We start from the raw sequence: 12808 nt of genomic DNA on the forward strand, positions 1-12808 counted from the left end.
TGAAACAAAGCCAACCAGGCCAAATCTTACTGTTTTGAACTTTTCAACAAGTGTGACTTCTTTTAAAATGCAGAAATCAGCTTTTAACTTATATTGTAATTGAATTATGGAGACATATCGGTCAAATGTAGTTGATATAGTGGGAGAATCAAAGTACCAAAATTGTAAACTTTTAATTTTCAGTAAATATAAATGGATGCGCAGTAGCAAATAATGGCATCTAAACAGAATCTTAGTAGCTTAGTTACTAAAGTTGTCGCATTATAATTGAAGACAAAAAGCTAATATGAGAAGGAAAGCAGATCAATAAAAGTAGTTTATCTTCATTGATTTCAGGTCATATCCACAATCCTGAGCAATCATTCCAATCAGTCAGTATTATTATCGTTGCATTATTATTGACACTTTTTGTGATATCAAGGCAAAGAACGGGTCCCCAGTGGTGTTGTAAGAGATAGCTGTTAATCTGCATTTCCGTCCACATCCACAGTCATTAAGGAAAGTGAAAGCAGGAAGGCTTGTGTCAAGGCTTAGAGTAAAAGAGTTGCAGGGTTTATGTGGCGTGGATTGGGTTAAGAAATAGGATTGGAAGCAAAGAGGTTTTACCCCTTTTTTCCTACTTCCTTCCTACTTCCTTCCACGCTTTTGTTTAGGCAGGCGAAAGCAGGATTAGAGCGAGGAGATTACAGCAGGATCTACTAAGAAATCGTATTTAAGGAAATGCTTATTTTCACAACCGCTCACAGCAGAGACTAGAAGTTTCGTTTCCCTTTCTTTCTTAATTTCTGTGTTGCTTTCATTATTAAAGGCAGTGATTTGTTCTCTAATCCTGGATTTCTACAACGCAAAAACTTATAGCTTTACAGTGTTGCCCCACTGTTTTATCCTGAAATGTTATCATATTTGATGTGTGGGATTGTAGTAAAAATATATGTTTACATACACTCAAAATTCTGGTATCAATTTTCTACTTTTGTGAGTCTCTCTGTGTGAGTGAGAGGTTCTTTTCCTCATGTTTCTGTGAATGTGGTTTATCATTCACAGTCTCATGAGGAGGCATGATGAGGGACTGGATGGGATCCCCGGTGGTCATCAAAGTGCCATGTTCCTACATGACCTCTCAATCAGACCTATTGATCCGCTTCACTATTAGCTATCCAAACACGCACAAAGGCCAGATCAACATCACAGACCCCGACTGATTATAGCGTGGGTCATAGTGAAAAGCTCCTCTGAGGTTTTAATGTGACAGAAACGCCTCTCTGAGGAAGAGGTGGCTTGTTGCTTATAGATTAGTACGCACACAGGAAATGTTCAATAATTCATTATTTTTGCAGTAGGTGAGTGGTTTGATCACTATAAAGTGAAACTCTGTTAAGACATCAGTCAATAACTGAGCATATACATATTACGGGGAAGAAACAAATAGCAGCCCTCATTTTCCAGAGCATTGTGCTGGTAAATGGCGTTGGTATCCGGCAAAATGACAATGAGATCAATGTTTTATTGCTCAGGGGAAATTCATACATTGAACATATATTATATATAATATATATAATATAGATAAGATGAGAGAGAGAGAGAGAGAGAGAGAGAGAGAGAGAGAGAGAGAGAGAGAGAGAGAGAGAGACGACGAGAGAGAGAGAGAGAGAGAGAGAGAGAGATATGCATCTATCTTATCTATCTATCTATATAGTGCAGTATGCACTTATGAATTTAGGAAGTATGTCGTAAGAAGAGGAAGACAAGTGGTGTAAAACAAAGAACAAGAAGCATTATCAGGTTTATGAGTCCAAGTAGGTGATTTAGTGCCTGTGTCTGCATCTGGATCCAGGAAATTTTGAGAAAATTCCTTATTATTTCTATATATAGCATCACAGCGTTGTCCAGATCTGTATATCTTTCTGGACGCAGGGACTAATCCATGCACGGTGTGGGGGGAGAAATTTCATATCTTCACACCTTGGCAGATATATGCAGTCACAGGCTGTTCTAGCTATTTTGAGCTAATTTGAAATGCTAACTATGAAGACTGACAGCAGAAGAGTGAGTGTACTTCTATTGTGTGTACACATTTGTCTTGTGTAGCGTTACTGTGAAGCTGGACTCTGTCATAGGGTTACAAATTCAGACTGACAGCCTTTGGACTCTTGAGCATTCGATGCAGACTCAAGGAGAAAGTGCATCATAGAATTCACATTCAGCATTTGCACGTGTTGTAATGTAACTGTAGCTATACTGTACGCTAGACATTTTCTTTTCGGTTCAGTTTCACCTACAGATAATTTTTACATATTACAGTCACAAAGAAGGTCACAAAGAAGGTTGCTTACACTGTTTCAGAACTAAACTTTAAAAACTGAATTTTTTATGCTGACAGAATAACCAAGTCAGTGGTTCTTTAATCTGTGACTTCCACCTCTCAGATGGTGATCTCCATTCTTTAATTGCAGTAACGATAATGAAACTCAGGATATTTGATACTTTGGCTATATCAGTCATGCCCCCCCCCATCTCCTTTCTCTCTCCCTCTCTCTCCCTCATACTGGGCAGTGACACTCCTCTGCCACCAGCACTCTAATAGGGAGGGACCAGGCAGCTCACTCAGTGCTGCTAATGCAGCTCACTGCCCCAGGCCATGGGGCTAAGCTGGAGTACACTACATCTCATCTCTCTCTCTGTCTCACACACACACACACATATGATGGCAGACACACACCATAAATCCAACATCGTCTCTTATCTGCAACTAAATGAAAACAAGGTGGAGGAGTGGAAAGCTTTTCATTGCCGGATGTTTACTTTTATACTGAGGTCCATTTTTTTGAAGACCAAAGTTACTTCAGTGTTTAAGCTTTAGTGCACAGAAAATTAGCTGTTCAATAGGAATTAATGGGACATCCAGTAAAGAGAAGGTGTTTGGACAATAGTGGCACGTGTCTCTACGATGCCATGCATTGGGATACATGTGTGTGTGTGTGTGTGTGTGTGTGTGTGTGTGTGTGTGTGTGGTTTCTGTCTCCCGGGACTCTCATTATCACTGCTGTCCCAGATGTCACCAAGCACATGAAACACACGTCATGAATAATGGAGTCCTATTTCTACATCTCTCCCCATTTCTCTCCTATCCGCCCACTCTCTTTCCCCTGCATCCCTCGTTTCCTCTGATGCTTCCACTGATGCTTAATTTTCTCTATCTGAGATGGTCCATTTAGCTTTACGCTGCATTGTCGCCCTGTCTGGTTAGGGACGGCTTTATGGGGGGTAACATGGCACCTCTGCAGCGTTCTGTCGAGGTATATCTATGCAAACAATGTCTTTTGCATACAATTGGTTTCATGTCTGTCCCCGACGGTCCATTCAGTCTCTCGATACCCCCCCACAAACCCACACACACACACACTTCATCCCCTCCCCCAGTGTTTACTGTTTAAAGTCACACAGGGCAAATTGGGACAGAGCAGTCAGTGGAGCAGAAGAGACGTGGTCCCATCATGGTGGAAAACTGGACTCTGCTTTCTTTTCTACCTCATCCCTCTGTTTCCCTGCCTCTTCTTAGCCTCCATGTTTGCCTCTTCCTCACTTCTGTCCCCCCAACTTTATGTCATTCGTTACCCTCACGGTGAGTTGGTGTACAACATCACGCAGCGGCAAGGGGCAGGGCAGGGAAAACATGATTGAAAGATGAGGTAAGCAGTCACAATTGGTTAGGAAAGAGGAGAGCAGTTAGGATTAGACAGTGAAGCGTGGCTTTTTAATGAAAACATGACAGAACCGCAGCTCCCTCAATGCCCTGCAATCTCGACTCCTTTCCAGAAAATGAGCGAGTGACAAAGAAGCGAGTGAGAGAGAAAGAGAGAATCGAACGCTGACACACAGATATTGTTCATGTGGCTTTAGTCCTATCTCGCACATTGACTCATGCTCTGTGTGTTGTTAACAAAGTCTCTCGCATTAAGGAGATGCAGTGGCTCCAGTCGCACAATTCGTTTTTACACCTCAGTTGTGCCAATAAAACCTGCTTTGAATATGAATTAAAAGGAGTTAAGAGGGTGCCATTCATAGATGTTAAGTAAGTGTGCAGCAGAATAAAAGCCAGGACAGTGTATATATTTAAATGGTTGACACCTGCTTCTACTTGGGCTTTTAATGTACACAGCATAGAAAAGGGAGAGAACAGAGGGAGGGTTGAGAGGGCTCCCGCTTTGAATACAGATGTAACACCCCCTTTTTTGCATAAAAGAGTGGAGAATACAGACATGGGCTGTTATCTCCTTCTTACTTTACCCAGCATCATGCCCTTTACTTCTACCCTTTTTCTTATCCTCTCTTTCTCGTTATTAAAATCAAGTCAATGACTCATCGATGGCCCTCTTCCACTTTAAAGCATTCCTCTAGTGCAAAACTGGTCTACTGCCATTCACAGGATCCACTGTGCTAATTTTAACACATAGTTTATTATTTTTTGTACCAGCAGGCTAATAGTTTTTGTCCTATTTTAAGCCCGGTAGGTGTTTCTTTGTGTGTGCACGTGCCACACACACACAAATCCAGGCCTCGTGTGCCTGGATTTGTGAGCACCAAGCATATTCCAGCACTGCAGAGAATGTCTCCGGAATATGTTGTGCTTTTTTTTTTCTTTTGTCTTCTTTCTGTGACAGTCACAAGTCTTTGATCTGCTCCTCCTCCCCTCCTCTGTCTTCTCACCTTCTTTCAAAATCTTCTCTGCAACTTGCCGTTAAGAGCACAGGTATAATGCAGAAATACAGAATGCAGTTTTTCTAAAGTGAGACTCAGAATGCTGTTTTTTTAGCAGCTCAAAATCATTTTGGTGTTTAACCTCCTAAAACCCAAACTCTTCCGTGGCATGCATTTTTAAATTCTCTTTGATATTTGGGCATATTAGGACCTGATGAATGTAAAAACAAGGAATCACCAGATTTTTCTTTTTTTTTTTTTACCTGATTTTTGTTTCTAAGAAAAATGAGAGCCACATATGAGGATATTTGTTTTAAATTTCGATAAAACAGAGCCAGTACAATGTCCTTGTAAGTGAATATCAGGCCCTTGTAGAGCAAAATTTTAGTATTTTTTTGCATTTTTGTGGGTCTGGAGCTCAAACCCTTCGGTTACCATCTCCAATCAAAATATTATCAAGGTTAATTTCTTTCCACTGTAATTAAATACTTTGAAAGTATTGTGAAGAATTATGTTTTAACTGTAAAAGATACACTGCAAAATGTGGCATACTGTACTATACATATACTTAATAGATACTGACAGGAATATTAACTAGCAGTAAACTGTTATTTTACAATGTCCCTACTGTATTCTACACTAACAATTTCTTACATTGACATATAACTGCATGTCCTCACCCCTGTGCCTCCTGAGACCCCACGTTTTCACATGGGGACATTTTACATTCTGGGTTTTCTGTACTTTACACTTTATTCTGCTCAATAGTGCAGATGCCATCTTTAACAAAGTGTTAAAAATGGCATCTGTATTGTTTATGCTACAAAATAAACCCACTGTCAGGTTTATTATTTATAGTTTTATATATTCTAATTATTTTTAAAGTCAGATTAGTTTCAGGTAGCATCCAGATTGGATTTACTAGGTTTTTTCAGTTCAGCTTTAATTCACTATTCAAAAAATAACTTTGATTGATGATTATTCTTTTTTATTTATTTATTTTTTTATGTATTTTTACATCTTAGGTTTACTCACTTTTTTGAGATGTAAAAGTACCAGAGCTCAAGTCTCAGGTGTAGTTTTTGTCCTTATTTGTTTAATCAATCAATCCCCCGACTTCCTGATATTCTTTCGGAATAACAAACTGTCAACACTTTGTGGTCAATTATTAAATTATTAAAATGTTTAATAGTTTAATGCTTGTGATTTTAAAAAGTATTGTACAGTATTTAAAAAAAATTATACATTCAGTCACAAATTTTCCTGCATTTTTACAACAGTTTGTTACAATGAATCAATTTACATTAAAAGCCTCAGGTAGATATTAAACATCAGTGTTGTGACACGTGAAATGTGCAGAGAAACGACAGTCCCAATTTTGTTTGAAAGCCTCTGTGTAGAGAGAGGCACTGTAATGTTGTGATTGTTTGAAGGAATCTAAAACCTTTGACCTTCTCCGTGTGCTACCTTACACTCGTCATAATGCGCAGTAACCTTCATTTAACTGGGAAAGCCCTTAGAAACAAGCATCTACTGCCTTTGACCATCAGCAGGGTTGAGTAAGATGAAGAATCCAGGGGTCAGATTGTAGTGATCCACCAGGAGGAAAACAGGAATCAGAGTTCTATAGCTCATTAGCCTTTTCCAAACTCATTAGATATGGGGTCCATACTGGAAGTCCCATGGGAGCAAAGGTGTTTTACTCAGACCTGTCAGTGTTTTGTTTTGTTTTTTGTCTTCTTGTACACTGGAAAATCTGAGCAGGTTAGTATCATAAGAAAATTCTTGCTTAGGTGCCTTTAATATAGGATATTGTGGAAATTTGCACCTCTAAACATGTAGGTCGGATTCCCTGTTGGGAATAGTGCTGAATAAACTGTTCATGAATGAAGTTCCAAATATTTTATTAGTTAGTTAAAGGAGGTGACAAATTGTTAGTTATTTTCATGATTTTGAGGTGCAGAACTGGATTAAATGATCTCTGAAACCAGCAAACCTCCAACTGAGGCTTAGGAAATCGGGAAGCTATAACACGGTGCATTGTGTTGTATGTTTTTGTAAAGTATTTGTGATTGGATACAAAGCTACTTGCATGTGAAAAGCTATATTTAGCCACTTCAAACTGATCCTACTTTTCTTTATTGATTTAAGCGACTTCAACAGCCAGTTTACCGTTGCGATTTTTGCATTCACACAACACCTAGGGTATCAACATTTGGTCCTTGATGATTGTAAACACGCTGTGCTTTAATAATTGCTGAAAGTACACCAAAATCGTAACAGGATGCCAGTGAGAAGACCCTAGCAACAGGGAGAGGATGAAGAAAGCGTGAGAGTGGGAGGGAGGGGGAAAGATGCAGAACATCAATAAATAATGGCCCCACTGAGGAGGTGGAAATATGGGCCTCGTTATCTTTGCGCCGACGCCTTCATTTGCATGTGAGAAAATGAGGCTGCTACTAACTCGCACACATGGTGCGCACACATACACACTGCTGGACTCGCATGAGCTACAGTATACATCCTATTTATAGACTATTTCTTGCTTTTATTTTTTCCTATTCTCTCACACATTTACACTTCTATTAATTCCCCTTTCCTTCCTTCTCTTTGGAATTTGTCAGAGCAGCAGCTCTGGTCTGTGTGACTGTGAGGCTGCCGGCATTTTGTTGGTTTAAAAAATAAAGTGAAAGCACACCTTTATCACAGGCTTGGTAGGAACTTTAACTTTACTAATGCCCTGTTTAACATTGCAGAGCATACAGCTGGAGTATACACCGCTACAGAGTAGTTGCCTGGTGAAACACCATTAAGTGATTGGGTAAAGCAGGTGGCTTTTGCAGTGCCTTGCTCATGAGTAACTGGGCTCTCTTATAGACTTAGAATAGCAGACATAACCTTAGTTTATCTCTATGTGCCAACATTTACATAAAAAAGGGAGAAAAAGAGCAAATCCAATTTAGTTATTTAAAAAATTTCATCAAAACTAAAAAATGTACACTCCTGATTAAACCATTAAATTATCCACACTATATACAGTTTTTTTCTGTCAGAAATAAAAATCCCTTTCCCGTACATGCAGCTGCAGAAGGAGATAAAAATAGTTCCCCTCTGGACTTCATCTGCATCTGGGCATCACCCTGTTTTTGCCTGTGAATGCATCTCATTGAGAGTGACCAAACTCATACAGGATCTAACAATGTCACAATCCTCTAGGCCATGCAGCTTATTTCAAAGCACTTCTTCTCGGGTGAAAGGACTCTTTAAAGAATCATTTATACATGATACAAAATTATTTAACCTTTTAAATGGTTCTTTCAGAGCATTTCTGAGGATCTGTAAGTGCCTCGCTCTGTTTCTTTTTTTTTAAATTTTACAGCCGTTTTGGTTAGATGTTAAACAGGCTGGTATTTATATATTGCTTTTTTTTGTTGATCAGTGTTTTAAAATCTAATGCTAAGGTAATAAAACATTTCAAAATGCAAATCTTGAGCTGTGTAAGTGCTGGGTTATCCCTGGATTATGCTTCAGCAGGAAATCTACACAGTAACTTACAACAAAACCAGAAGCTCCTACAAAACGCTATGCTGCAACCTTTCACATAACCTGAGATGCACTTCCAGAGAAATGTAAATACACGTTGGTTCGACGCAGCCCGAAAAGGCTTGAGGTTAGGACGTAGATTTCACAGAGAAGTCTAAATCCGACTTTAGAATCTTTATTTTGCGGTTTATCTCAAGAGTTAACAGTTTTCCAACTTAAGTTTTATCTGCTGCACTTGTGTTTTTGCATCTTTCTTCCAAATTAAGTACATACATACATGTGCATGGCTCTGATTTCCTTTATGCTTAGTATACATGGACGAGTTGAAACTAAAGACAAAATACAGCTTTGAGTCTGACAAATCAAATCCAATCCATCATCTTCAAGCTCTGTAAGGGTCTGTGTAACATGAAGGAGGCACAACGAAAAAGAAACCTGCAACAGAAACTACTGTACTGTTTTTATATTCAGAATGCCTGTACAGTATGCATGCATTTCTGCGTATTCTCCTGAAGCAGAGTGTGTGTGTGTGTGTGTGTGTGTGTGTGTGTGTGTGTGTGTGTGTGTGTGTGTGTGAGCGAGAGAGAGAAAGATGTACAGTTCTGTTTCTCATTGTCTAGTCAAGTCAGCATGAATAAAAGCTGAGGGAGCACAGTGATTTCGGATTTAGTAATTAATATTTTACTCTGTCTGCCACTCTGCTTAGAAACTCAGAGCAACAAAAAAAAAAGAAAACAGCGAGAAAGCGAGAGAGCAAGAGGAAAAGGGTGAGACTGATGATGGTTCACACAAAGACATGAAGTGAGTCAACCAACGATAGACTGATTCTATGAACAAACCACTCAGTTGTGATGGCTGGATAGTGAGAGGACTAATGTGATGTGTATTGTGTAATAAGTGTTGTTTAAGAGGCTGCAGATGGGATGAATTCAGTTCACTGCTGCAGACAGGGACAGAAAGAATGGCTTTGACAGATCCTGCTGACTCTCTCTCTCTCTGTTTCTCTCTCCCTGCCTATGTCAGAGTGTTGTGACAGGCTAGTCGTCGGTGTTGTGGGAGTAGCAGTCTTAAAGTGCTCATTATCCTGTAAGGCTTCATTCTAAGGGGGCAAACAAAGGCTGCTGTGAAATTGCAGCCTGTGCCTCCTCCCGGGTCATACAGTATATTCGATGCAAACACATTCACAGTGCATAACTGCTACCTTCCGTATACCTGCTCAACCCTCTGAAAGACCCTGATAAACACAGACTCTGTAGTTTAAATATTGATGCTGGTGAATGTGAAAGCAGCCAGTCCAGTTGTTGCCCCGTGGTTGGATGCTAAAAGGCACAATTGATAATTAATGCTTACAAACCTAAAGAAATCTTATTGTAATGACTGTCACACTTAAGGTAAACTATGAGATTATTTGTGCTGTGAAGACATAGTACAGCTTCGTTAATGTGAGGTTTGTGGACTTTATCAGGAAATGTAAGATAGCTTACCTGTATGCAAAGAAACAATGTTCTGTATAAATTACGCAAGAATATCTTGGTAAAGGGAGTCATTGCAAACTGATGTCTGCCTTCACTATACACAGCTTGAAGACTTTGTAATGCTGACATAACTGTTCTTTGAGTAGCATAAAACAAATGCTAAGAAAGAGAAGACACAGAGGCACATTTGATCTTTGGCCTTCCTGTTTTCTTATCATGCATAAAAGGAAGAACACTTAACGAGTTTTGTGATGGTAGTTAGTGTGATGTGCAAGAGTTATAAGCTGTGTGTGGAGGGAGACAGTAAATCTGTCTCTCCTCTGTCTGTGGGTGGTGTAAGTGACCGCTGGGTGTCCTCCAGGTCTTGAAAGAGTGCCAGGCTTTGGGAAGCAGCATTATTAGGCAGGTAGTGCCAACTGTTCAGGCAGCTGTTTGTTCTAAGAACAATATGGTTTTGCAGTATGCACTATGTATTTGAACGAGAGTGATCATCACGAAAATGTGGGAACAGGAGGGAGTGAAAAGTTTTTTACACACAAGTTCTTCGGAGTGATGTTTTGCCTGTTGTCACTTCTCCTTTAAGAAGATTAATGTTGATCTTTTGTTAATGTGTCTTCCTCAGGTAACAGGTTCTCGCTGACCTCCTTTGGGGCTCTTTACATCTCCGATGTTCAAAAAGAGGATGCTCTCTCTACATACCGGTGCATCACCAAGCATAAATACAGTGGCGAGACACGACAAAGCAATGGAGCCAGGCTCTCTGTAATGGGTGAGTAACTGGTGTGTGAACTTACCTTTTTCTCTTTATCTTGACAAAAATGTAACACCATGTCTGCATTCCAGACCCCAACGAGTCTGCACCCACCATCCTGGACAGTTTCCAAGCAGGGGAGGTCTATGCAGGCCATAGCATTGAGCTCCCCTGCATAGCGGGAGGATACCCAAGCCCTACTGTGCGCTGGCTGAAAGATGGTCGCCCACTACCCTCAGATGCCCGCTGGACGCGGCGATTGACAGGGCTGACCATCAGTGACCTGAGGCAAGAAGACAGCGGCAGCTATGCATGCGAGGTCACCAACAGTTTTGGCTCAAAGGAGGTGTCTGGACAGCTTCACGTGATAGGTGTGTGAGGCTCATTACACACAGATACGCACACACGCTCACACACATTTGCAAAATATCTGGCAGACTGGCTCATTGTCTTGTCAGTGAATCAGCCTTACAGACAGACACAGTTGTAAGCACCTTTAAGTGTTTGGTTTGGGGCGCACATGTAAGTCCAAGCTAAAGTGTGTCTGTTACAAACATATGTGTGAGCTGTAGGATGTCCCATCATATCAGACCTCAAAAGGAGAGACAGGGCGGTAATTCGCTCAGGCTGATTCCATATCACAGCTGCCAACACCATTTACCATCAGAAAAGAAGAAGAGTGAGGAAGACAGAGATAAAGACAAGGGGTCATGCGGGGGGCGGTCGGACACCCAGACAGTGCTGGAATGACATTATCTACAATGTAATAACGAGATAATAAGAAAGGCTGAGCTAAAGTGTGTAAAGTATACAAAGAAACAAAGGGAGTGAGGCGAGATAGAGCGAGAGAATAGAGAGGCGGTAGGCTTTGCCAGTGGGCACATCATGGCAGCACAGTCTGTGACTCTGACAGGGTGAGTAGGGGGGGTTGGGAGGCACAGTGATGCCCCCCAGCATACACCACCAGCTGCCTTATTGCTCACTGACATTTGCGTGCACACACACACACATACACACATGTAGACACGCGTTCTTGCTGACACACAGACACACTCACACACACAAGTGGACAGAGATGTGAAGCGATATCTCCAGCTGCTTTTTTAATGAGTGCGTCCAACTGATTGAGTCACCACTGCTGATTGAACTTGCTCTCTTTCTCCCCATCTCTGTGAATGAAAACGCCTACTGTAAGCACCATGTGTCATGTTTTGAATCCAGTTTAATGATTTTAGAGTGATGCAGGAAAGGCAAAAGACACAAAAAACACCTTTTGAAATAAGATAATATAATTAGTAAATAAAAAGGTAAGTTAGCAGTCTACAAATCACATTGATGCCTTTTGATTATTATAGCAGATATACTATTAAAGTGATCCACATTTTTGTTTTATGAACTCCTGTGGTCTTCTCTCAGATCCACTACGAGTGACCTTGTCCCCTAAGAATCTGAAAACGGGCATCAGCAGCACACTGTTCTTCACCTGCACTGTGGAAGGCTCTCCAGAATACACCATCACCTGGTACAGGAACACAGAGCCAATTGTCCCAGACGAGCACATCTCCATCCAAGGACAACACAATGACACCCTGCAGATCACTGCAGCACAGAAGCTTCACTCTGGGGCCTACCAGTGCTTTGCTTCCCGAAAGGGCCACACTGCTCAGGACTTCTCTATTATTCTGCTAGAGGGTACGTGGACAGTGACTTAAATAAGTGCAGGTATTAGGCGCCATAGTCTTTGTGTTCAAAGCTAATATGTTTGCTGTGGGCTTTGCAACTTCTCAAGTATTCTGCTTTTCTGTCAGAACTTCTCACTTTCTATTTATGTCCTTCTGTTTCCTCTCTCCCCCTGTCCTCTCAGATGGTACTCCTCGTATTGTGTCTTCCTTCAGCGAGCGGGTGGTAAACCCCGGCGAGCCTTTCTCCCTTATGTGTGCGGCCAAAGGAGCCCCACCCCCTTCTATCACGTGGACACTGGACGATGAACCTGTGGTTAGAGATTCAACCTACAAGACCAGCCAGTACACCCTGTCGGATGGCCTGACTGTATCGCACGTCAACGTCAGCAGTCCACTTATTCCAGACGGAGGAGTGTATCGTTGCGTCGCACGCAACTCGGCCGGTAGCGCCGAGTACCAAGCGCGCATAAACGTAAGAGGTGCCTGTCTGCTTTTCAATATAAATGCACTCTACACCTGAATCTATACAAACTTACAGGAGCTAGTGAGAGGCATTGCACACATCTATCTATCTATCTATCTATCTATCTATCTATCTATCTATCTATCTATCTATCTATCTATCTATCTATCTATCTATCTATCTATCTATCTATCTA

At 41.0% G+C, this 12808-nt stretch overlaps 1 protein-coding gene across 3 annotated transcripts in view; it reads left to right on the plus strand.

Moving 5' to 3' along the window:
* The window catches only part of LOC102301208 (Down syndrome cell adhesion molecule-like protein 1 homolog), a 53083-nt gene that overhangs the window by 20207 nt on the left and 20068 nt on the right, over nt 1–12808 (plus strand). For 2 of the 3 annotated variants that reach the window (XM_014333503.2, XM_005922051.2), the window contains exons 4-7: nt 10339–10485; nt 10560–10838; nt 11884–12159; nt 12332–12628. In XM_014333503.2, the coding sequence (XP_014188989.2) occupies nt 10339–10485; nt 10560–10838; nt 11884–12159; nt 12332–12628 (999 nt within the window). The remainder of the gene's footprint in view (nt 1–10338; nt 10486–10559; nt 10839–11883; nt 12160–12331; nt 12629–12808) is intronic. The other variant, XM_042220819.1, reaches the window with a different exon arrangement.

The sequence above is a fragment of the Haplochromis burtoni genome, unplaced genomic scaffold, assembly GCF_018398535.1.
Source record: "Haplochromis burtoni strain Fernald_Lab_line unplaced genomic scaffold, NCSU_Asbu1 Contig_56, whole genome shotgun sequence".
Classification (NCBI taxonomy): domain Eukaryota; kingdom Metazoa; phylum Chordata; class Actinopteri; order Cichliformes; family Cichlidae; genus Haplochromis; species Haplochromis burtoni.